The following is a 25,075-nucleotide window of genomic DNA, read 5'->3' as shown; positions in this document are numbered from 1 at the left end:
GCAACATGAAATCAAAGTTAAAACAATAAATCACCAATAAAAGCTATTGATCAATGTCAAAATAAAAACTGACACATACCAGTAGAAAATAGGCAAAAGCAAATTTTCCTCCCAGGACAACAAGCCAAAAAACCATATACCTACACCAATGAAATTCATCAGATGAGATTTCAGCACTAGCTGATTTTATTTTTTGATCAGGTAAAACAGTTCATTAATCACAAGGCCAAGCCAGCACTCAGCCGTATACAAGAAGTACGCCCAAAAAAAAAAAAAGAGAACCTACAAAAAGACATGATCCTCTACTAAAGACACCCAATCCTCTAAACAACCCAGAACTACATGGATGCACCAAAAATAAATAAGGGATCAGAGGCTATTCCTCAACTGACCAAAACTCGCTTCTACCCCTTTGAAAGCCCTCATGTTTCTTTCTCTCCAGAGGATCCACATCAATGCCATAGGAACAGCATTCCATCCCTTGCACCTTCTCCTGCTTTTCCCAGCTTACCAGCAAAACAATAGGTCCTTCATAGATCTCGGTATCACCCTACTAAGCCAGCTAAACATACCCCACCACAGTAATGTAGAAGGCTAGAAGCAGAAGATCAATATCCTCATCCGCCTCCTTGCATAAGTAACACTAGTTGATGCAAACAACCTTTTTTTCCTAAGATTTTCCGCCATCAGGATCACCCATCTAGCATCTAACCATGTAAAAAAACACACCTCCTCGGAACCTTTGGAATCCAAATCGGCTTTACAGGAAAAGCCTCCTCCGCCCTCGCCAGAAGCTTCACATAAAAGGACTTGACAGCAATTGTTCCCCACACTCCACCTCATCGAATCGGGTCTATCAACTGGTTCACAATGCTGATGCAGAACTAGCATCCTCTGAAACTCGTCCACCTCCCAATCTTGGAAATCCCTCCTGAACCTCAAATTCCAAAACATATTTTTCCCCTTGTGTCCCCCTTATAAGCTGGACTCTCTTTGACAAGAAACCTTATACATACACGGAAACTCATTTTTTAGCAATATGTTTCCATACCATTTATCTTCCCAAAAACTGACTCTTCTACCATCTCATAAATGGGATAAACCAGCTAAATAGTTATAATCCACCAAACAACATGGAGAATAATAACTAGAGCTAAATCGTTAAAACGCTTCTCCTGTTCCTTGTTATATAGAAGAATGGGTGGATTTTGTAGAGAACCATATATTGTAGATTCTTTACCTTTTGGTGGTTCCCTTGTCTACGGCTAGCTTGGCCATATATATGAATGAAATACAGTTACCCTATCAAAACATAATAACTAGAGAACAACATTTTAACAGGGTAATAGTCTTGGATAAATTTTTTTAAGAAAAAAGACCACAGCATTCTGACTAACAACCAAGATTCACATCAAAAAAGAGTCAACTTGCATAAATGAGAGGGTCGTCTGATCGTAACAAATGCATAAAAAGGAATGGCATATAATTATACAAGCAAAAGTTCTATGATACCAGATAACAAAAATATAACTCTCACCCAGGGGATAGGAGTGGAGAACAATGCATGCATTAATTCTCATGATATCACAAGAAAAAAAGGAACTAATTGGATACCAAGTTACATACAAAATTAGCTCATATAACCAAAGAACCAAAGGGACCCCAGTCAGATTCATGAACTTCAAGGGCCAAATTAGCGAAAGTGAAACGTTGAGATAATTTTTACACTTCACTACTCTACATAAAAGCAGAAATCCAGAAGTGCTGGTTCCATTCAGATGGCCACCCTGATTCAGAATTTTTTTACTTGATCAGGTAAACATACTTCCATTCATAAACATGGCCAAAAAGTTGGCTATATATAAGGGGTATACCAAAAGGCAAATGATCTACAATAATAAATAATTCTCTACAAACTCCCCCCAATCTCCTAAACAATTTGGAATCTATGGGTGCACCAAAAGGAAATGAGGGACCAGAGGCTACTCCTCAATTGAGGATTGCTCACCTCTACCCCCTCAAAGCTCTCTTATTTCTCTATCTCCATACCACCCACATTAACGCGAGTAGAATCACGTTCCATGTCCTGCGTCTTCTCCTCCTTCTCCCACTCTTCCAACTAAACATCAATTCTTTCGTAGTTCTTGCCATTGCCCATGAAGTACCAAAGCACCTAAACATACTCCACCATAACCTCATGGTAAAATCGCAATGAAGAAGAAGATGCTCCACGTCCTCACCCACTTCCTTGCACATAAACACCAGCCGGTGCAAAGAGCCTTTCGCTTTCTAAGATTATCTGCCTTTAAGATCACCCCTCTAGTAGCTAGGCAAGTGAAAAAACACACCTTCCTCGGTACCATTGGTATCCAAATAACGTTCCAAGGAAAAACATTCTCTTCTGTAACCAGAAGTTTCTTATATAAGACTTGACCGAGAACATACCATATTCCCCATATCCCACCAAAAGCATCACGATTATCTACTTTTGTGACTTATTTATGGAGTAAGTCCAGCAATCTTTGAAACTTAGTCACCTCCCAGTCATGGAAGACCCTCCTAGATCTCAAGTCCCAAAAGTCACACCACTTTGTGTCCCCCTAATTTGTTGTATTGTCAAGTCTATTTGGCATGAAATTTTGTATGGGCTCAAGAAGTAATATTTCAATAAATTGTCTCCACACCACCCACGACACAAAATTTTACTCTCCTCCAATCTCCTGCCTTAAATGAGACGTTTACTTTGAAATCATCCCATCCTTTCATGCCGCAACCAAAGGCATAGTCACATCTCTAGATCCCTAGTCCCCTACCATAGCCCCATATTTATCAACTATCACCCGTCTCCAGAGAGCACTAGCCTCCACCCTAAACCTCTAACGCCATTTGTCCAGTTAAGCTTTGTTAAACACATTTAAGCCTTTATTGTCAAGCCCTCCCCATATTTTAGGAGAAGTGATTGTCTCCCGCTTTACCAAGTGAAACTTCCTTGCCCCATCCGCAGTATCCCAAAAAAATTCTCAGGATCTTTTCCAACTTTCCAGAGTCTCAAGTTGGAGCATGAAACAAAGACATGTAATTTAGGAATGCTTGAAAGTGTAATCTTAAAGCGCACTAATTTTCCACCTTTGGACCAATAATTTCTTTTGCCATCCTGCTAATTTCTTTTCAACCCTTTGGAGAATCGGACTCCTCACTATAAATTCTTGGTCGAAGCACCTAACGGCAAACTGAGATAAGTAATTACTAGGGCCCCAACCCAGCAATTCAAAACCTGAGCGAGAGAGTCAACACACTTCCCTAGGTTGGAATATAACCATACCCACCCCACACACTTTGAATAATGCTATCTGATGGAAATTCCAATTTTTGTTTCTTGGATACATATCTCCATTCCCCAAGCCTTACTTTGATGATCTGTACAACTAATTCCCCCCCCCCTCCAGGGCTCCCTAGCCCCTCCAACATCCCCACTCACCATCTTGTTTCTTCTACCATACACCACATTTTTATTTTGGAACTGGTAAGTTTGTATTCTTCAGCATTAAGGATATGTTGGCCACCACCAAAAAGTTAAACTACAGACTCCCTATCAGATCTATAATCTGTTCAATATCTTCTATACATAGCTGTTTACACAAAAAAAGAGATGCAATACAATTCTATTTGACTTTATGAATAGAATTGGACCTATCTTCGAAACATCTGGCATTTCTCTCCCTCCATACTGACCACCATATACATGAGGGAATCAATCTCTACCATCTCTTTTGGCTCTTTCCCCTCTTGCAGTCCAGCAACTTAGAAGTCTGTTGTATGCTCAGGCATGGACCAGCTATAGCCCATGATGTTGAGAAACAAATTCCACAGCTGAGCAGTGTACTTGTAATGCAAAAAAAAGGTGCTTGTTTGTCAGAAAACACCTAGGAACCAGTTGTCTTCCCTTCCTCTGTAGCACTTCTTGAGTTAGGCAGGCCCTTTTGATAACCAATCAAGTGAAGCACATAACTTTGGTACGAATGTTGCTTTTCCAGAAATAGTTCCACTTGCATTGAGTACTTGTATTAGTCACCTGGAGACCTCTTGTATAGGCACTCTTTACAGAAAATATCCCACAATTCGTTGCTCCGTTTTCTGTACCTCCACCGTTGACTTATTTTCCATCAAGTCCTCAGTCACCAACTCTGCATCCCCTCTAGCCTCTAGCTCGATGCTATTCAAGAGCTCAATAACTTTCTCCTCATCCCTAAAAATGACACCCCCAAAAACTTCCCAAAATTAAGATATTTTTCTTCAGCCCATTGGGACATACAACTTTCCCCTCCTATGAAGGCCAAAGGCTGGAGATCAACCACTGTTCCTTCTGAACAGTACTTACCCCCTTAACACTCAAAGTAGGTGACTTGAGGCAAGTCGAAAGGGGCAAGAGATCCCTGATTCAGAAACATAAAGTTTGTCTTGCTTAAGGTAAAACTACATTCAGCATAAAAAAGTAAGTAACAAATGACAGAGAGATCCCAGGAACTTCTTTTTTTCGTCATTTCTCTCTTTACCTCTTGAGACTTATTGTCGGAAAATGAAAGACCCGCATCATTAGAAGTACATAACACAACATAGGATCTATACAGAAGGCAGCAAAGATAAAAGAATTACTTGATGAAGTCAGTAGTTTTCTCGTACATGCCCCGACCAACGTAATAGTGTTCCTTCAGACAAGAAAATGATAGAAATTATTAATAGAACATCTCAAACCAAGGGCACAAAAGAGTGCTCATCCTTCAAAAAAATCTGATAAAAAATGTGAGACCTGGTGCATCCACTTGATGAAACGGACCACAGACCAATTGTCACATCGACTTGTCAAACTATGACAAACTGGAATCCGCAGAAGAAAGCTAACAAAAAACTGAACTCCAGCATAGATTGCAAGAACAACAACATAGATTCTGAAGAGAGTAGAGTTGGAATTTTGGTTGCTACTGTCTTCAAGCGCTTTCCTGTCACAGGAAACATGACCAAATGTTATTCCACAATACAAAAGGGGTGGGTTCCCACAACAAGAAGAAAAGAATGAAAAAGGCGAAGGAAGAATCAAAGTAAGAAACTTTGTGAAGCCCATAAAGAAAAAGAAGCTACATACACATAAAGGAAACATATGAACACAGAAGCTATGCTGAACCAAACAAAACGAAGGAAAATACGACTGACAGCTACACGTCTTGATGTAGAGTATGCACCATACATCATGATAACATCCAGAACACCTACAATAGGTAAATGATTCAGGTACAATTAGAGTTCTATACTGGTAAATAAGGAGCACCTTTGGAGAAAAGAGAAGCCAGAGAAACATACTCTCAAGAAACTTCATCACAACATACGTAGGTCCAAGACTCAAAACTTCCCTCAGTGTTTTTGAGTCGAATCGCTCATTATTGAAAGCAAGGATGGTCAATCCCTGTGGATATGGGAAAGGAGCGGCAAACAAACTGAAGATAATTTCTTGAAAACAAAGAAATGACAAGAAACAAACACCCCTCAAGCAATCAAACTGATGTAGAGCAAACTTAAATTCTTTGCTCTCATAAATCAAGCAAAGAGAGTAAGATAATTGCTCACAACATGACAAAAAAATGCAAAAGAAACAAGTAATTGAAGAAAATGATAAAATGTTTTCTTAATCCTCCAACATATGAAGGATGAGACGAAAAGTTACAAGAAACAGCAGATTAAGAGAAAAACGGAAATATCATCACTATCAGTGACGAGTACCAGACCTGAAAAAACATGAAAAGAAACATCCAAAGGCGATGAAAACTGTGATAAAGATGGAGAAAAGTCCTGTGCTCAACAAAGGAAGTTTTTCCTCGGCGCTTGCCACCTCCAGATTTAAGAATGTTCTGCAGCAGGTAGAAAAAGGTAATCACAAGCTAAAAATTTTGAAACCTAGAAAATTATAAAGCAGAAATTAGCAAGATACAAGAGAACTATGCTTCTAAGTATATTAATAGCGAAAAAATGTTTCACACTAGAGCATATGAAAATCAGTAATGAACACATGCGTTAAGTCTACCAGCTTGTACAATCTAAGAAATTCACGGTGTCTAGATTGAAACTAAATTATCCCTGGCCACCTAGATATAAAACCAACTAATGTTGAGTACCCATAAATCTAAGAGGATAATGAAAAATTATGCAAACACCCCGCACATCTGAAGATTGCGGTCAAATATTTCCCCACACAAGCTAAAAGATACCAGAACAATCTTAAAAAGGGGTTTAGCTTAAAATCCCAACAGAGGCCAAAAATACTATTCTCTGACCAATCCTTGGCGGACAAAGTTACCCGGTACCTGTGCTGATGGAAGGTAGCAGGTACTCCGTGTTTTTTAGTCGAGCAAGCTGGCCACTATGGTTAACCAAAAAAAAAGAAGGGGGGTAAGAATATTTCCTTTTCAGTGAAAGGTTGTAAATCTAACTCCCTAGTACAAATATTCTTGTGGAGCAATCTTACTTCCTTTCAAGAAGGACAAACTATATTTCTTTACGGCAGAAGGGACACTACAATTTTAAATGGTGGACAGGAAGCTCTTTATTTTGGGTAAGAATATTTCCTTTTCAGTGAAAGGTTGTAAATCTACCTCCCTAGTATAAACATTCTTGTGGAGCAATCTTACTTCCTTTCAAGGACAAACTATATTTCTTTATGGCAGAAGGGGCACTACAATTTTAAATGGTGGACAGGAAGCTCTTTATTTTCATGATAAACCTGCAAAATGATACAAGTATACCTACAGCAATATCTAATAAAAATAGATATCATTGCTTAACATGCATAATGCTACCAAGAGCAAGTCTCAAACCTTTGATCTGGGTGTTGGCTTTAGAAAGAAAGAAGAATTTGTCCGCCATGGCCAGCTAAGCTTGAAGCAATGACGGGACCTGCAGAGCAGTGGGAGGGTCGATGAGAAAATTGTAGCAATGGGAATCCTACACCCTTGGGAATAAAGCTTACCAGAAATACTCATTAAAATCATCATAGTTTCTCCACGCAGAATGAGGTGCTCGGCCATTCTCATTGTTTCCAGCCTCCTGTAAGCTAACAAATCAATAAGCATCCCAAAGGGAATGGATATTGCATTGCATTATTTCAACCCTTTCACACCCCCAACGCCAGCAATTCCAGCAGAATAAAATTGAAAACAAGACTAAGATTGTGAATATTGAAGGTTAATAGTTAATACTTAACTGGTTATGGGTTGTTAATCTACACGAGGGAAGATTTAAGCCTTAAGAATTTCATAGTAATATGAAGCTTACAAACATGACATGTCAGCAATAGATCTGTTATTCCAGGAGGTGCTTCATGATTATATTCTTCAACATACAGCTAGAAAGCGTAAAAAGCAACTGAACATGGCGAAAGATCAAATCTGAAGATTTATATATTGTTTCACTTCCAACAGCATCTTCTAATAGCGAGAAAAAAAAAAGGAGAAAGAAACCAGTGGAAGTGGAAGGGACTGCAAGAGATAGTTGTAGTAAAGGTAGGTAATAGTTTTAACCAACTTGCAACAATGGTTAAAAACGAGTAGGGATGATAAAACTTCACACAGCCACGAATACTGAGAGGCCTTAATATGTATACTGACAATAATGTCACCACATATTATAATAGTAATTCCAAAATCAAAAGCAGATATGACAAGTACGAATATGCAGACACATATTTAGAAATATTTTACATATATATAAGTGTCTCAATCAAAGATCTTTAGAGACAGAAAACTAGGCTACAACAGGGAAAGAAACAAAAACATACCGCTGCAATGGCATCATAAACAGGACATATAACTTGATCAAGAAATGACACGCCATTATCAGACATGCAGCTCTTAGCCGGCTGTGCAACCTGTTGTCGTAGTAACTCCTCCAGCTCCCTTCCCATCTGTCATGAAATTGATTGTTCCAAGCAAAGCATAAGTAAGAAAACAAAACTTGGGATGACGTAATCACAATAATAGCTTCTCTCCTTTCACCTTTCACCTTTCATTTTAAAAATGTATAGCTCACCCTCTTAGCCCACAGTCCCACATACCCTCCCACCAAAGTTAACACCCTTGAGACGGGAAATAACACTTATGGAACTAACTTGAAATATTGATAGGCAAACCTGAGTGTACTTCAATTATCACAAGAAGAAAACACAGGAGAAATGGAGATCATAAAATCAAAAGGATGTACTCTCTTTGGAATTTAAAAGTACGTGAGTGAATAACTTAGCAGCAAGACTTCCGAAATGGTCAAGAGACAAAATGCACACAAAATTAACCTACATGATGAAATATGTAGCACAGGCATTCAGGAATGAATCGGATGTTAGCGGCTTCACCCCAGATTAAGAAATACAAAGAAATGAATAACAACTTCTTCTCCTTGCTAACTACATCCAAACTGCAAAAACAGAAGCAAAGTATCAGAAACTCAGAGCACAAAACCAACAGTGTCAATGATAGTTATTGACTATGCTAAGATGAAAGGATTTTTGCAAGTAGAAAATTTATAGCAGTTCTCACTGCATTTAAGACGAAATGATTTTATGGTTCAAGCTCAAAACACACTGGACATAAATCTTACTTGCTCCACACAGGTGGGATGCCCAAATAGGTGCACCACTTGATATAGTTATCAAGGGATTTTGAGAAGACCTTCTGTACAGCAGCCTCATCCAATATCTAGAAGTCAAAGATATACAAATATGGACTTAGAAATAAACTAATGAAGGTAATCGATAAGAGACGGGAGATATTCTTATTTCTACAATTCTTTGCTAAGAGACAGAACAATTGACAAGATTTCTACACATGGCCAGTTCAAGATATCTTTTTTTTGTATCAAGTAAAAATATTTTTATTCATCTTGAATAAAAATTTAACCCAGATATCGTGGTCTGTTAGAGTGCCAACATTTGGTAACAGCAGCTGAACCAAGACAGTAAAACTACCAAGTCTCACAGTATCTATGTTTCCAGGTCTTTAAATAAGATGAAAGTGCATAAGCTGGGAAAAGAAGGCCTAAACTGAAGGAAAGCAAATTAATGGAACAAAATTAACCAATCTCATTGGATCATCAAGGAAACAACTTTAAGAAACAAATAACTAGCACCTCGTTGATGTTAGCTAGAAAAATGCACAGATGTCCCATCTATGATATGCAAAAAGTGGATGATAAAATGTTCTTGAGCTACACTACAACCAAACAACACTATGGTTTCTCACAGCTATAACTCATTGACCAAATACAACAATCAAGATTTCTCAACTAAGCTAAAAGAAGTATAAGCAACATAGGATACGATAGAAGCTCCAATTTTCAAAAGTGCATTACATCTTTCCTTTTAGACAAATGATTTTCTTTAATGGATGAAGAATAAAACTGCTTGCTGATATAAGGTTGTACAACAAGAGAAAGCAAAAACACTAGCTGCACGTTCAATATAACATCTACTTGAAGGTAAAAGACGATATAAAACCTACCGGTTCAGGTTCTTCAGGAATACGAAGCCGGGTCTGCTCATTTGCGAGGAGGTGGACAATATGTTCTCGCTGATTGGAAACATTGCCTTGCTGCCAAATCAACAGTAATATGATCACCAAAGCCATAATTGAAACCGATGAAAATGAAACAAGCAACAGACGGAAATTGCAGGATAAAAGATGAGACAAAAGAAAAACAAAGATTAACATGTTTGTTTGTACTTTGAAATGGAAGAAAACAAAGAGAAAGAAGAAGCAAGAAAGTCCGCACCACAAAATCAAGCGCACACGTCATTAGCTCAAAGAAATTATTGTTGAGTAAATAAGTATATTTTCTTCAATATGAAAGGTTTACTTGTCAAACAAAATAGAGAAGAGAAACTAAGACAACTACTTAAACTTGAGGCAAGAATTAAGAAGGCATACAACAACAACATACCCAGAATTAAGAAGACATCAACTTGCTAAAATGATATAGTTAGCTTAGACATTGCAATCCGATTCACAAAGCCCCTACAATATAATACTTTGTAGGGAATTTTTTTATTAAGGTAACATTGTATAGATGATAAAGCTCAGAACCAAAAAGTTTGTTTTGTTTTTTTAAAAACTGGTACGTTTGTATTCTTCGGCATTAAGGATATGCTGGCCACCACCAAAAAGTTAAACTACGGACTCCCTATCATATCTATAATCTGTTCAGTATCTTCTTACATGGCTGTTTACACCAAAAAAGTAGAGATACAATACAATTCCATCTGACTTTGTGAATGGAATTGGACCTATCTTCAAAATATCTGGCATTTCTCTCACTCCATACCGACCACCATATACATAATACATGAAGGAATCAATCTCCACCATCTCTTTTGGCTCTTACTTCCCCCTCTTCTAATCCAGCAACAAAGAAGGTCTGTTGTATGCTCAGGCATGGACCAGCAATAGCCAGTGGTGTTGACAAACAAATTCCACAGCTGAGCTGTTACTTGCAATGCAAAAAAAGGTGCTTGTTTGTCTCCACAGTCACCATACACAGAAAACACCTAGGAACCAGTTGTCTTCCCTTCCTTCATAGCACTTCTTGAGTTAGACAGGCCCTTTTGATAACCAACCAAGTGAAGCACTTAACTTTGGTAGGAATGCTTCTTTTCCAGAAATAGTTCCACTTGCATTGAGTATTTGTATTAGTCACCTGGAGACCTTTTGTACTGAGCTGAGAATTTTTTTACTCAAAAACTTAAACTTATACATTTCCAATTAATTCTACCAAATCCCCCACTTCCCCCGCCAAATTTCGTTTACACCAAAAAAAGAGAAGCTAAGACAGTTCGTCCTGATTTTCTAAATGGAGTTGCTAGTGCCTTCAAAAAATCTTTGAGTTTCTTTCTTTCCAAGTTGTCCGCCATACAACAGCTGGAATGATCATCCACCAGTCTTCTTCACTATTTCTCCTCCCCACACTCTTCCAAATTCCAACAGTTTAAGAGTTCTAAAGTGGAACTGGGAATCGTCCAACTTATACGTATCCAGTCACTTTTTTTGGTGCACCATGAAGTTACTTGTTGTATAAATAAAAGAATGGGTGAGTTTGTAAAGAATCGTGTCTTTTTGTAGATTCTTTACCTTTTGGTATAACTCTCGTAATGGCCAGATTTTTGGCCATGTTTATAAATGAAATTCGTTTACTTGATCAAGAAAAAATCAAATATCACCTTCCACCTTGGGATAAACATCTCTTGTACCGTCCTATGATCTCATGTGTGCCATCCTACCATCTTGTATCGACCTGCTAATCTTTATTTAACTCTCTACGAGACGGATAATTTAACACTATCCTACCTCTATACATTTTGTAAGTTTCAAGATTTCAAGAATCATTATTCAATAATAATTGTCACTACAGACATTTCTTATCTCAAACTAGAATTAATGACTTACCCTTTAACTTTAACCATCCCCATTGAAGCAACTTCAATCTAGATATTGAAAAAATTAATTGCTCATTTTCTATGCCAGTAACATTTCAAATTATAAAGAACATTTTCATTGATAAGGAAGGATATGAAAAAGGAGTAAAATCCATCATGGTTCAAAACTCAAGAGAATAATGGCTCCACCCCTTCTACCATTTTCCACTTAAATAACAGGTTTTTGTCTGCAGTATCATCCGAACTCGTGATGTGTTCATAACCTAACATCACAAGATGTGCTGTTACCACTAGACCAAAGCCTTGTTGTCCGATGCCAATTAGTTGGAATTATGTTTTACTCATATTAGTAAGTTTGCTTTAAATCCTATGTTATCTAGGAACCTTGTAATCTTGTTTGAGGTTTTATATGCCAACAAAAGAAAGGCAAACAACTGGTCCCTAGGTGTTTTTTGTGCAACTTGACAGGGGAAACAAATAACCACTCTTCCTGCATTGTAAGTTTACTGCTCAAATTTGGAACTTGTTTCTCAACATCACAAGCATGAACTGGACAATGCCAGAACATACATCACATCTGTTGAGCTGCAGGATTAGGAGGGGAGGCAGTAAGAGTCAAAAGAGATGGTGGAAGTTAATACCATCATGGTGGTCAGTCTAGAAAGAAAGAAATGGAAGATGTTTTGAAGATAGATCCAATTCCATCCACAAAGTTAAATGGAATTGTATAGTATCTCTACTTTTTTGGTGTAAACAGCTTTGTATAGATGATATAGACCAGATTATAGATTTGATAGGAAATCTGTAATTATCCCTTTTTGGAGGTAGCCAGCATACCCTTAATGCTGAAGAATTCAACCTTACCAGTTTCAAAAAAAAAAGAAATATACAGCACTTCTACTTTATACAATATTGGTCTTGAGATGAGTTAAAATACACAACAAGATGAGAGAAGATACCACATAGCCGAACCAACTTATTTGAGATTGAGGTGCAGTTGTTCTTGTGATTGTATACAGTCAAGAAATATGATTAACAATACCGCAATATGAAAATTTCACTTGTTAATCAGAGAGGAGTGTGTATTATGGAGCATACAGAAACACACTTTGAGACAACAATTGAAGTTCAAAAGAAGTCAGTATACAAACCTGAAATCCAAAAGAGTAATGCAGAAAATCAAACAAATCGATGCTCCTTGTTGATGGTAAAGAAAAATCTCCAGGCAATTTTGGTAGGCCTCTGAAGTACTTCAGAGCTGATACTGCTGCACGTACCTGACATTTTGCTGAATTACATCAGAACAAATATGCAAAGAGCTTTTAAAAGTGATAGGGGAAAGATTATCAACCTCGCTGAAGGACACGATAGCGTTTGTAGTTGAAGTGGTATCAAGGGGAATAATATTGTAAGCAACGTCCTCAGTCATAGCAGCATCTGATTCCATCATTCGTTTTAGCTGCAAGCAACAACACAGCACCAAAAGAGCATTTCAGATGCAAAAAGAATCAAGAAAATGAATGACTGCACATGCATCAGGAGCAAGACCAAGTATTGAAACTATTTGAACGCACATGCATGTGGAACTGCACCAGCACATAGAAACAATTCATGAATCGGCCCAAGGACATTTCATTTCATAAGAAGTTTCAGCATGTGCTCTTTAGTCCTTACCACGTCAATTGTCGTTCATGTACGGCAGGAATCTTAAAAAACTATGAACATTGACCAAAAATAATAAATAAGCTACCTCGAGATTTTTTATTTTACACCCATTTGTAGGATGAGGACTGTTAGCAACTTGCTACTAGGAATAGGAAGAAAAATAAATGCCCTGCACAAGTGAACGACCACTATCGTGCAGCGGAAACAACAAAAAATTGAACATATTGAACAACAAAAAAGAAGGAAACTTTTACCCCCAGAAAAAAGGAGGAACACAATTGAATGCAGAACCTATCCAACTCAGAGGCATTAGAACAAACAGATGATATACAAGTAGCTGAAAAAGCTCAAAAGCCAGCTTATGGTACGGTTATTAAAAAAACAGCTTATGGTATGAGAACATCAAACTTATTAAATTGATTGCCATATCAGAAAACAAATACAATCTTTACTTAGATCAAAATATTAGTATTTCCCACACAAGCATGGAGTGACTAATCTGTCTAGCTACTACAGAATTAGGAAGCCCTAAACTAAAAGTTTGGACGACCAAAGTACCCTTTTAGTAATGTATTTATATTTAATAGCAACTATAATCAAACAAAAATCTAAATGTATATTATTATAAAAGTAGGAAGCCCTAAGTTAAAAGCTAAAAGATCAAAATATCCTTATTATAATCTATAGTTTTATATTTAATAATACTCCCTCGATCTCAAATTGATTGACCTGTTATGACTTGGCACGGAGTTGAATAAAATAAAAAAGATTTTTGAATCTTGCTCCCAAGGGTGTGGCCTAGTGGTCAATGGAGTGGTTGAGAGTCATGAGGTCTCGGGTTCAAATCCCAGGGGAGACAAAAATACTAAGTGATTCTTCTCATCTGTCCTAGCCTTAGTGGACAAAGTTACTTGATACTTGTTGTTGATGGAAAGTGGCAGGTTTCCTATGGTATCAGTCGAGGTGCGCAAAAGTTGACCCTGGCACCATGGTTATCCAAAAAAAAAAAGACTTTTGAATCTTGTTGTCTTAATTAAAGATATGTCAAATGTACCAAAATATTCTTTAATCTTGTGATCTTAAACATTCTAGGTGGAAAGTTGGAATTAAAGAGTTGCTAAGAAAAGAAAATACGTCAAACAAATTGAAACAAAGGGAGTAGCAATTAAATAAAAACTGAAAAATATTGATTTCTATTGTGCTTTCACTAAATGGTTGTGTTCATTCATCATTAACAAAATTTAAATGAAGCTATTTGGCCACTAGGAAAGAACTTTTCAAAGGGCTAGTCGTTTGCGTTCTCCAAGTGTGCTTGTTCCCCCTTCTTCCTCACCCTAGCAAGTCTTTGTGAAATAACTCTAATAAGAAGAAAAAAGAAGGCGTTAAGAGACCCTCCAGGCCCAACCCAAGACACTCTAAGATCCTTTTGTTTAATCTTAGCTTAGAAATATGAAAAATAAACACATTTTACTAGTTTACTGCCTTCAACTTGCCGTTTGTTTTTTTCAAATTCTATTAAGATTTTCCTCCAATTCTTTATTCTTTCAGAAAAGAACCTACAGGTAGGGCTGATTTGCAAATGAGGAATTAGCATACCAACTCTCTTGCACCCAAGGGTGTGGGCTAGTGGCCAATGAAGTGGTTGTGAGTCATAACATATCAGGTTCAAATCTTAGCAGAGACAAAAATACTAGGTGATTCTTTCCATTTGCCCCTTGGTGGAAAGTGATAGGTATCCTGTGGAATTAGTCGAGGTGCAGGAAAGTTGACCCGGACACCACGGTCATCAAAAAAAAACTTTTGAATAGTGCGGTCCTAAATTAAAGATACGTCAAATAAACCAAAATATCCTTTAATATTGCGATCTTAAACATGTCATGTGGAAAGTTGAAATTAAAGAGTTGCTAAAAAGGGAAAGGGGCATTCTTGTTTAAACGGACTAAAAAGGAAAGTAGGTCAAGCAAATTGAAATAGAGGAAGTAGCAATTAAATAAAAACTGAAAAATATTGATTTCAGTTGTGCCTTCACTAAATAGTTGTGTTCTTTCATTATTAACTATTTTTTAGTGAAACTATTTGGCCACTAGGAAAGAACTTTTCAAAGGGGCTAGTCATTTTATTGGAAGGATACAACTCTGTGTAAGAGAAAGTTATCTTAAATATACAAATAGATATAGATTTGTTGGTCTGAAAAAAAGATATACTCTCTCCGTCCAGATTTGTGGAATGCACTTTGACTGGACACAAAGTTGAAAAAAGAGGGGAGTAAAGACGTTTGGAACTTGTGGTCAACAACAAGCCATAGATATCTGTGTAATTATAAGTAATCTCGATTGCGGGTAAAATAGGAAAATTAAAGTTCGATTATTTCTTAATATAAGAAGGCATTACTTTTTAGAGAGACAAAAATGGAAGGTGTGTCATACAAATTGGGACAAAAGAGTAAATTGATGGTAGCATCTATTTAAAAAGTCATGTTTATTGGAGAAGAGAGTTACTCAAAATTAAAAAGATACAACTCCAGAAAGGTTGCGTCTTCTGGAAAAAATTGTATTCAACTTCCTCTTAATAAAACAATAAAATTCCATTATTTTGTCGGGCTTTCATCTCTAATAGTATTCTCCTTGGGGAAGTCTTGCGTGTCAGTTTCATCAAAATCATGGTCAACAAGAAACTGCTTTAATTAATATTTAAGCAATCAAGTAACAATAGGAACATCATGTGAGTTTTATGCAAATCATGTATTCTGTAATCTGTATTCTCAAAATATAATTCTTTGTTTGAGTTTTTTTTGTCGTAAACTATGACTCGAGATGGTTTCAATTTGATTTATTTAATCATCTTTTGAAAAGAAATTGTATTTTTTAAAATTAATTTTCCGCTTTACAAGTTATTTATTGTTATTGTATTTATGGTTCATTATGTCAACGTTAAACCTACTTTTAAAAGAGGGCGAAAAAATTTATATATATATATATATATATAAGAATGATGATGTTGGATAATAAAAATAGCATGCATATGGCTAGAGAGGAACCAGAGATGTCATGAAGGAAAGCAGAGCAACATACAAAGATTTAAGCTTAACTGTTTAGCTCTGTATTATTTTTGGTGTAAACAAGTAGTCTTAGATAGCTCAGAAGTAATCAGCGCAACTATAGACTGGCTGTAACTTGGTAGGTATAGGATCCTATGTAACTACAACACTTTTGGAGGGGAACTACACTTTTGAGGTAGTATACCTGTGGATAAATATAGACTAACTGTTACTTTTATCAAAAAAAAAAAAAAATAGCATGCATGTCTTTTTCAATTTAGGTTCACTAGATTAAGGGGGTGTTTGGATTGGCTTTTTTTAAAAGGCTTATAAGTTAAAAGACAAAATTAGGAACACCCAACTTTTGACTTTTGGCTTTTTTTTTGTACTTTTTCAGCTTTAAAAAAGTGCTTAAAAACACTTTGTGTTATCCAAACACTTCCAAAACACCCATTAACACCATATCTTTATAACAAGTTATCAGCAACGGATGTTACTTGTTAGTATGAATTACGGTAGCAATATAGCATTTGTATGAGAATCTAGAATCAGATTAAGTAAAGAAACATACAGGAAGGAAGTTATATTTCATATCCGTATGCATAGAACTACCTTTATATATTTATTCACGCAGTCAAACTAATTGCTTACTTTTTCTTTATGTATTAATGTTTATATGATTATTCTAGAAATTTCTAACACATTAATCGGGAAGGAATACAGATGGGAATAGTGAATCGTAATGAAGTACCATTAGAGATTATTGGTGGAAACCAGGAGAAAGAAAAGAAAAATAAACAATTGAATCTTAATGAGGAAGCTTGAAATTTGTAATTGTTAACAAGTGATATAGGTGCAGCACATGTAAGTTGTGACGAGTTAATATCAAAAAAGGTAACAGATTTGAGTTTAGGGGTGCTGACTATGGATTATACTAAAGTAGATGTTCCCTTTTTTTTTTTTGGTTACTTTTTTCCAGGGTTATAGTTACCAAAACATGTTAAGGAAATGTGGGCGTGAAGTTATCTAAGAGAAGATTGGGATGACAGTCATTTATCTAACTGGAACAGAACACGTAAGGAAACAGATGCAGCCCCTATGTCAAGTCATCTAACGTTTCTTGCTAACATAACATAAGTAGCTCCATCGATTGAGTGATTTTTCCTTTGATTGGTAATGACAAGGCTATTCATAGCAATTGCATGCTGCAAAATGTGACTTCTATTTGAAGAGAAGTTCTCTTACAAAACTCAAAAGGTTAGAAGACCTTTCAATGAAAAGGATCATAGCGAGAAATCAACAAATCAAAGAAGAGGACACAACCAGCTATTTACACATACAAAAGACTGCTCGAACATCAAAAGCAAGGACTTGCACACTTAAATAAGAAGTACAGGTAATAAGAGACCAAACCTCCTCGGGTATTAACCGATCCGCCTCTTCAGGGGAAACCTCCTTAGTCAACTGTTCAAGGACATTTCCCAAAACCTTAAGAGTCGCTAAAACCTTTTTCCTTTGGACAGTCTTACGCTCCAACCTATTTTTTAGAAAAAATAGAAACACAACAAATCAACCAACTAAAATAACATCTCAGCAAAAGGACAAATTTTATTTTTTTAAAATTACAAGGTAAGTGATTTTATTAAAAATAGAAAAATCTCCAGTACACCAGCAGTTACAAAAGGACAAATTATTTCTAAGATCTACTAAAAGAAACTAATCAAATGGGTCCAAACACAAGTAAATTGCACTCTCGGCCCTAGTCCCCCCGCCCCTGTATCTAAGATGAGTTTGAATCTATCCTCATTCTTCGCAATTATATCTACCTGAAAAATTCATTCAAGAAGGACTATGACCTCCCATGAAACTACATGACATTTGTTAGAATAGGAATAGGTTTATATAATCTTGTTAAAATAGGAATAGGTTTACACAATCCTATTAGAATAGGAATAGGTTTATACAATCCTATTTAGAATAGGAATAGGAATACAAATAGGTATCCTACTTGGTAAAGAATTGTATTCTAGTGTACAACAACACTCAATAATATTCTTCTCCTATATTTCTCACATGGTACCAGAGCCTCTACGATCTTGGTAAACAATCAAAAAGTTTCCGCTGCCCACGGGCGGCTATTATCCATATATGCCGCCGGTCCGACCAACGATTATGTTAGCAAAAGTTGGGTCGCCGTGTATCTTTCCGGTGACTATTTTCTCATATCTAATTTGTGTAGCACTGTGTCATCATTCGGGTGACTACTTTCTTATATCTAATTTGTGTAGCACCGTGCCATCATTCCGGTGACTACTTTTCATATTTAATTTGTGTAGCACTGTGTCATCATTCCGGTGACTACTTTTCATATTTAATTTATGTAGCACTGTGTCATTCTTCCGGTGACTACCTTTTTTTTGCATTATCTTATTTGTGTAGCACCGTGCATCTCTACAGACTACTTCTCATATATAATTTGCGTAGTACCGTGGATTTTTTTCGAACTACTTTCTCATAACTGAGTAGCATAGCACCGTATGTCTTTTCGGTGACTCCTCAAATTTGATTTGCATAGTTCCATTCGTCTTTCCGGTGACTCCTCAAATCTGATTTGCATAGGGCTGTGCCATCATTCCGACCCTATCCATATTATTTTTCTTTTTCAACAGGGTCATGGTGTCAATCCGACCTTTCCTTTATAATTTTTATTTTCCAATTGGGTCATGCCATCATTCCAGCCCTATCCAAATAATTTTATTTTTTAAATTGTGACCACTTTAGGCCATCAAATCTAATACTCAGGCATATGAGCATGTTCCGGCCAGTTTTTCAGTGACTTGTTTAATATCAACTCATCTATTGATTCCAACATGATCCATATCCTTTATACTAGATTTTGAGCACTTTGTTGCTTAGGGGGAGTTTAGTAGCCTTGTATGTCGATTATGTGAGTCTCTATGGCCTGAAAAAGTCTTTGCAAGTTTGGTTTGGAAAGTTCAATACTGTGATTTTATCACTCTGTGTTATATCGGCATTATGCATCAAATTTAGTATTTCACGAGAAGATTAAGCACATTGAGATTGACTGACATTATGCATCAAATCCATGAGAAGACAAGCACATTGAGATTGACTGTCAATTTTGTGAATTCGACTAATCAACTTGCAGATATCTCACCAAGCCCCTCATTGGTCCTCGTATTATTAATTACATATGTAACAAACTAGGGACATGAATTGTATGCACTAGCTTGAGGGGGAGTGTTAGAATAGGAATAGGTTTACACAATCCTATTTAGAATAGGAATAGGAATAGGAATACAAATAGGAATAGGAATAGTAAATAGTATCCTACTTGGTAAAGGATTGTATTCTAGTGTCTAAGACACAACAACAACTCAATAATATTCTTCTCCTATATTTCTCACAACATTGAAAGGTGGCTAACCAAGTGTCCTTTAACCACTCCCACACAGGTCCATAAATCCCCTTAAAACTCCACCCAATTCTATTGCCAATGTTTTTGAACCGCACCCCTAACATGAACTCCCGCTTGTTAACCTCCATGGACTCCAATTTCTATCATCCCAAAGTATAAGTATTCCTCCTACACTTCTCTGAACCGGAATAGTCATACTTCACCCACCCACTCCCCAGTATCCAACAATGTCTCCATTTTTGTTTCTTGAATACATATCACATATGCCCCTCATACACTCTTTTTCCTTCCCCAAACTTATTCCCCCTCCCTCCCTACAATAAAGAACTTGTGCACTCTACCCCTTTTGCATCGTAAACTATGTCTATAAGCAATTCTAACACCTTACCCTCCTCCCCTTCACACGACACTCCCAAAAATTCCCCAGACCTAAGGAATTTCTCTCCCACCCATCTCATAAATTTTCTCCCATCTTCAATGTTGGCTAAATGCCTCACATTAGCTCCCTATGCGCCTAAATTGTCGTTGTCAGTACCAAGAATCAGTTGTGACCGGTCTGATTGCTGAAAATCAGCCCCTCTCCCCATAGAACAAATGAATTTGGAGTTGTTTGTGATCCCTGAAGCCTTTCCCAACCATGTATATTGATAGGGGGGAGGAGAAACAGAAATCATTATGGTTTGATCAGACTGGAGAAAAGAGATCCTTGTACTTCTATCACTGATTCTTTATTCTTCGTTGAGTATGGACAGACTACAGAAGATACAGGGAAACTATCACGTCCTGCAAACTAAAAAATGTTCCATTGCTTTTCAACCTAGAAGCAACAAATAGTATTTATGGGAAACAGAAATTTCATTTCAGAGCAAGAAGATAAGCACCAAGCAGACATGACACCATAGAGAACAATAAAGTGAAAAATGTAATTCAGGCAGCCATGCAATTAGTAGAATACAACCACAAAGATCTTTTTTTTAAATCATGTAAACATTTCATTAATCACAAGGCCAAAAAAAGGCCATATACAAGTGGTATACCAAAAGGTAAAGAACCTACAAAAAGAAAATCACAGAGGTCTTCTAGAGGATAACAACTGAATAAGAGAATGCTGAGAGTAACATCACTTACTCTCCCAGATTACCACTGAAGACACCAGATTCCCTCAATTTCAGTTCCTCCTCTCGTAATTTATCCACGTTATGCCTTTCTCTGTATTGTTTGTAGAATTCTTGTAAGAGAGTAATATCCTGGCTTCTATCAATTGTCCCACCCTCCCGCTTCGCAAGCTTTTGCTATAAGATTAGGCAAGAGATGGGAAGGAAATCAGAACTGAACCAATATCCAAAATATCGTAAACACACCACAAAACATGTTAAAATTCAACTGTCAGAACTAATTTACAATGCATAGGCTAAGTGGAGTTCCTGCACATCTGTAAGAATAGAAGTCTTGACACCAGAAATGATAACAATACAAAATGGAAGAAAGAGAGGATTTCACATAACTCTAAATTTACCTGATACCAAAATCAGTGAATCTATCCAAATAGCGATACTGGCACTCAGAAGGACCAAATACTTCATATATCGAACACAAGAAATATTTGAATACTTCATGAAAATCCATTTTTCCTATTCCTCTAACAAAGTGATGCATATCATGAGTACACAAAGGAAAAAGTCACACACATACCTTGATTACAGACATCAGACCAGTCTTGAACTGCAAAACACCCCTCCCCTCACTGTTAGGATCCAAATTTTGAGCCAAGGAATAGGCATGCTCACATACTGCAGCAAATTCATCAAATTGCAAACAGATAGGCAAGTTTATTAGTCCAAGCATCGACAGACTGCATATCAGCTTTCTAAATTAATCAATCAACTATGTCTCGATCCAAATTTAGATGAGGTCAGCTATATTAGCCATTTGTAGCCATTCCACCCTATTCATATTTCAATAATCAGAGAATTCGTCATATTTAGACAATTCTTACATTTGGTTGACAAACCAACCATAACCCTCCTATCTGTGCTTGGGACCCTCCTATGCTTTGTGAAGCTCACATAGACTGAGTTTGCATAAAGTTTTTCAAGAAAATGCATAAAAGGATCTTGTAAAACTAGGTCTAGTTCCTAACTCACACCCCAAAAGGTTAACACAAAGGAAGGAGGATAGTCCAAGCCTTATAAGAAGATCACCCATCTCATTCACCACCAATGTGGAACCTTTCATTCTTCAACACCCAACCTCACGCCTAGTGCTGGACATCTGGTGCGTGGGCAAATTTGAATTGGGGGCCCAACATAGGGTGAAATGGGTCATTCTCTAATTCAACCCCAAAAGGTAGCTCAAATGGAGGAGGATTGTCCAAGCCTTATAAGGAGACCACCCATCTCTCTAACCACAATGTGGAACTTTTTTCATTCTTCAACACCCCATCTCACACCCAGGGTCTGGTGCATGGGCAATTTTAATTTGAGGACCCAATATAGAGTGAGATGAGTCATAAGCCACAGAATGCTCCACTTTATTGAAAAGAAATACACTACAGAAAACACATTGAATGACCTAAAAGTTTTCAATTTCTCCAGTAACCAAACCCTAAGGGGTCGTTTGGTTGGGAACAAGTTCTCCTTGGGATAACTTACCCCATCATGTATATGGGATAACTTATCCCATCACTATGGTATCAATGGTGGGATAAGTTATTCCAAACATGGCAACCAAACAAGACACCAAAATTTTATCCCAAGACTATTTTTTTATACCAGGACTATTTATTCTTATCCCTCACACCAAAGGACCCCTAAATGTTTCTTCATTTTCAAAAATGAGGAACTGGAACCCCATTGTTACCATCTAAACACTTATACAATGGGACTCGGTCAACATGAAAAATAATTAACATAACCAACCGTTCACTTGTCCAACAAGGGAAAGCAGAAACACTTGGTCCTAATTACTTTGAAGCTTTTCTTGCCACATTTCGCTATATCTTGAATCTCAATACCAAGATAACTGACAAAACTAAAACTATTTAAATTATAAATTCTCCAGGAAAAAAAAAAAAGTTAAAGCGGTCATATTTCGATGCCGTTACAGAAGAGAGAATCTCGATCATGTTTCCCTCCTAAAATTAGACATTATAATATACCTGTCATCTATGATCAAGTTCTGGATATTTCTATTTCATTTCAACAGAGCAACAAGAAATGAGCTCAGCACATACTTGTGTGCCCAGGCATGAAAAGCCAATAAGATCCATGAGAAGAGATCACTTACATATTCTGGACACATTAGGGGCCTCATCTTGAATCTCGTCAGCAGCTCTTAGAATGTCATCTATATCCCTGTTATTCGCAAGCGAGGATGGGACATTTGCAGCAATCCCTCCTGCTGGTCTCCCAGCGGCAGCCCTATGTCCACGTAGTGCTGCTCGCACCAACCGTTCCCATAAATCTTCCACTCGAGACATCTCCTACAAAATCTCAAAAGAAAATCAAGAAGGAAACCATTGGTACCAGTTAAAATCACAGGGAGGGGGGGAGGGTACAGAGAAGTTTTTCCAGAATACCTAGCATACCAGAGAGAAAATGGAGAAGGAATCGAGTAAAATCCAACATCAAAATTTTCAATTAGGAAATCAAGTACAATTTAACACCCAAAATAATGAAAACTATGAACTCCATCATAAAAATATTTGTTAAAAGAAATCCATCTTAATCCAAAACATCTTCAGATGCTTCAATTTGCCTTTGTCCAGCAGCCAGATGAAAAGCTCAAATAAGAATATTAAACAATTAAGAAAACACAAAGCTAGATTAGATGGGAAAATGGTGAATAAAATAGCAGAAGTACAAAAACAAAAATAAACGGAAATAAAATTAAAAAGAGAATGTGAAGAACCAGAAGAACAAAACTAGGGAATTTTTAAATTAAAAAATGATCTGTCATTGCCAAGAGAAACCCATCATAAACCCAAGAAAGTGAACAGCTACAAATATAGAAACAGATAAACATAAACGCAATCGTTACTTGTCCATTTTCCTCCACCTGAATTCTAATGATATTTCCTGTTTTGGAGCATCCAAAATGCTTCACATGTCATCCCACCAATAACACTTATTATTCTGTACAACTTTCACAACATAGACTCATTTAACAAACTTGAATTAAATTTTGATACAATTGTTTCATCAACCGCAGTTACATACATCTCAAATACTAATTTAATATTTTCTCTCGCCAAAATTTATCCAGCACACAAGTAAAGCTAATTCAGTATACAGTCCATACCCTAAAATATGATGATGGGGGTAAAAAATTTATCAAACAAAATTTATTTAAGAGAACTGTGTTGTTGTTGTTGATTTATTTTAACTGTTTTGGACTTTGCTCGATTAAGACCTAATCACCATCCCCTTTATGTTATTATTAATGAAAGCATTACTTGATCAAAAAAACTGTGAGAATTCATTTTTTCTACATTATTGAAGTGGGTTGATAACTACAAGTTCTCCAAGTTCAAATCCAAGAGAAGACAAAAAACACTAGGTGATCTTTGTTCAATCCTTGATGGACAGAGTTACCCGAGAGTTACCCGAGACTCAGAGTTGCGCTCAGACTCCATTGTTATAAAAAAACAAAGACATCAACTTTTTGTACATTATCAAGTAGAATTAAGCATCAAATGTTCCTCTTTAACTGGAAAAAAAGTAATTTTTTTCCTAAATGACACTAGAACAAAAGAAAACAAAAGCATACATAGTAAAAATTAAATTAGATTAAACAATTAACTATGCAAAAACATAACTTTTATTCCTTGCAGCATTAAAAATGAAATCAAATTCAAAAATTAACTCTGCAAAAGCATAACTTTTTTCCTTGCAGTATTTTTACATTTTACAAACAAATTGCAAATACTATACACCATTAAAATTAAAATTAAATTTCATAAATTTAACTATGGCGGCGAAGTTAAATTTCATAAACATATAAACACTACGTATCAGCAATCTACACAGACGTAAATCCATGAAAACTAAACGCGTATGAAATCAAAATCAATAGGAACAAAAAAGGAAAAAATGTAGACAGCTTACCTGATTGGAGATCTCGCCGGAGAATCACCGGAGAAACGGAGATTAAACCCTAGAAATTTTTTTGAGCTGAAGAAAAATGGAGGAAAATGGGAAAAGGACTAATTGTGTGAAGAATGAGATATTTGTGAGTAGATTTTGAAATGAAATTGAAAATAAGAGGAAATTACAAGGAAAATTGACCGGGTATAGCCGGTGGATTTTACCGGTCGTTTTGAATCTTTTTTTGTGTATTAATAAACGCGTAGAAGAAAATAAGACCTTCATGATTAAGGAGATACTTTTCTTTACTTTTTTTCTACTTTTCTTTATTTGTCATAAAAATAAGTCTTTGTTTAGAAAATAAGACAAAAATATTCCAAGTGTTA

General features: G+C 36.5%; 1 protein-coding gene across 1 annotated transcript in view; it reads right to left on the bottom strand.

Moving 5' to 3' along the window:
* The window catches only part of LOC125838221 (callose synthase 9), a 52,550-nt gene extending 27,702 nt beyond the window's left edge, over window positions 1-24,848 (bottom strand). Inside the window, exons 1-19 of the mRNA XM_049517299.1 lie at window positions 24,711-24,848; window positions 22,891-23,086; window positions 21,298-21,395; window positions 20,734-20,897; window positions 17,580-17,703; window positions 12,816-12,923; window positions 12,616-12,741; window positions 9,537-9,626; window positions 8,638-8,735; window positions 8,337-8,454; window positions 7,823-7,948; window positions 7,016-7,092; window positions 6,864-6,942; window positions 5,778-5,900; window positions 5,356-5,458; window positions 5,141-5,264; window positions 4,808-4,997; window positions 4,654-4,706; window positions 80-140 (exon numbers count right to left, since the gene is read on the bottom strand). Of these exons, the coding sequence (XP_049373256.1) occupies window positions 80-140; window positions 4,654-4,706; window positions 4,808-4,997; window positions 5,141-5,264; window positions 5,356-5,458; window positions 5,778-5,900; window positions 6,864-6,942; window positions 7,016-7,092; window positions 7,823-7,948; window positions 8,337-8,454; window positions 8,638-8,735; window positions 9,537-9,626; window positions 12,616-12,741; window positions 12,816-12,923; window positions 17,580-17,703; window positions 20,734-20,897; window positions 21,298-21,395; window positions 22,891-23,083 (2,055 nt within the window). The 5' untranslated portion in view covers window positions 23,084-23,086; window positions 24,711-24,848. The remainder of the gene's footprint in view (window positions 1-79; window positions 141-4,653; window positions 4,707-4,807; window positions 4,998-5,140; window positions 5,265-5,355; window positions 5,459-5,777; window positions 5,901-6,863; window positions 6,943-7,015; window positions 7,093-7,822; window positions 7,949-8,336; window positions 8,455-8,637; window positions 8,736-9,536; window positions 9,627-12,615; window positions 12,742-12,815; window positions 12,924-17,579; window positions 17,704-20,733; window positions 20,898-21,297; window positions 21,396-22,890; window positions 23,087-24,710) is intronic.
* Window positions 24,849-25,075: the final 227 nt, after the last annotated feature.

The sequence above is a fragment of the Solanum verrucosum genome, unplaced genomic scaffold (assembly GCF_900185275.1).
Source record: "Solanum verrucosum unplaced genomic scaffold, falcon-dt-bn FXZP01000284.1, whole genome shotgun sequence".
Taxonomy (NCBI): Eukaryota; Viridiplantae; Streptophyta; class Magnoliopsida; order Solanales; family Solanaceae; genus Solanum; species Solanum verrucosum.
Note: the sequence above shows the minus strand (reverse complement) of the source record. Positions and strands in the feature narration are given on the sequence as shown.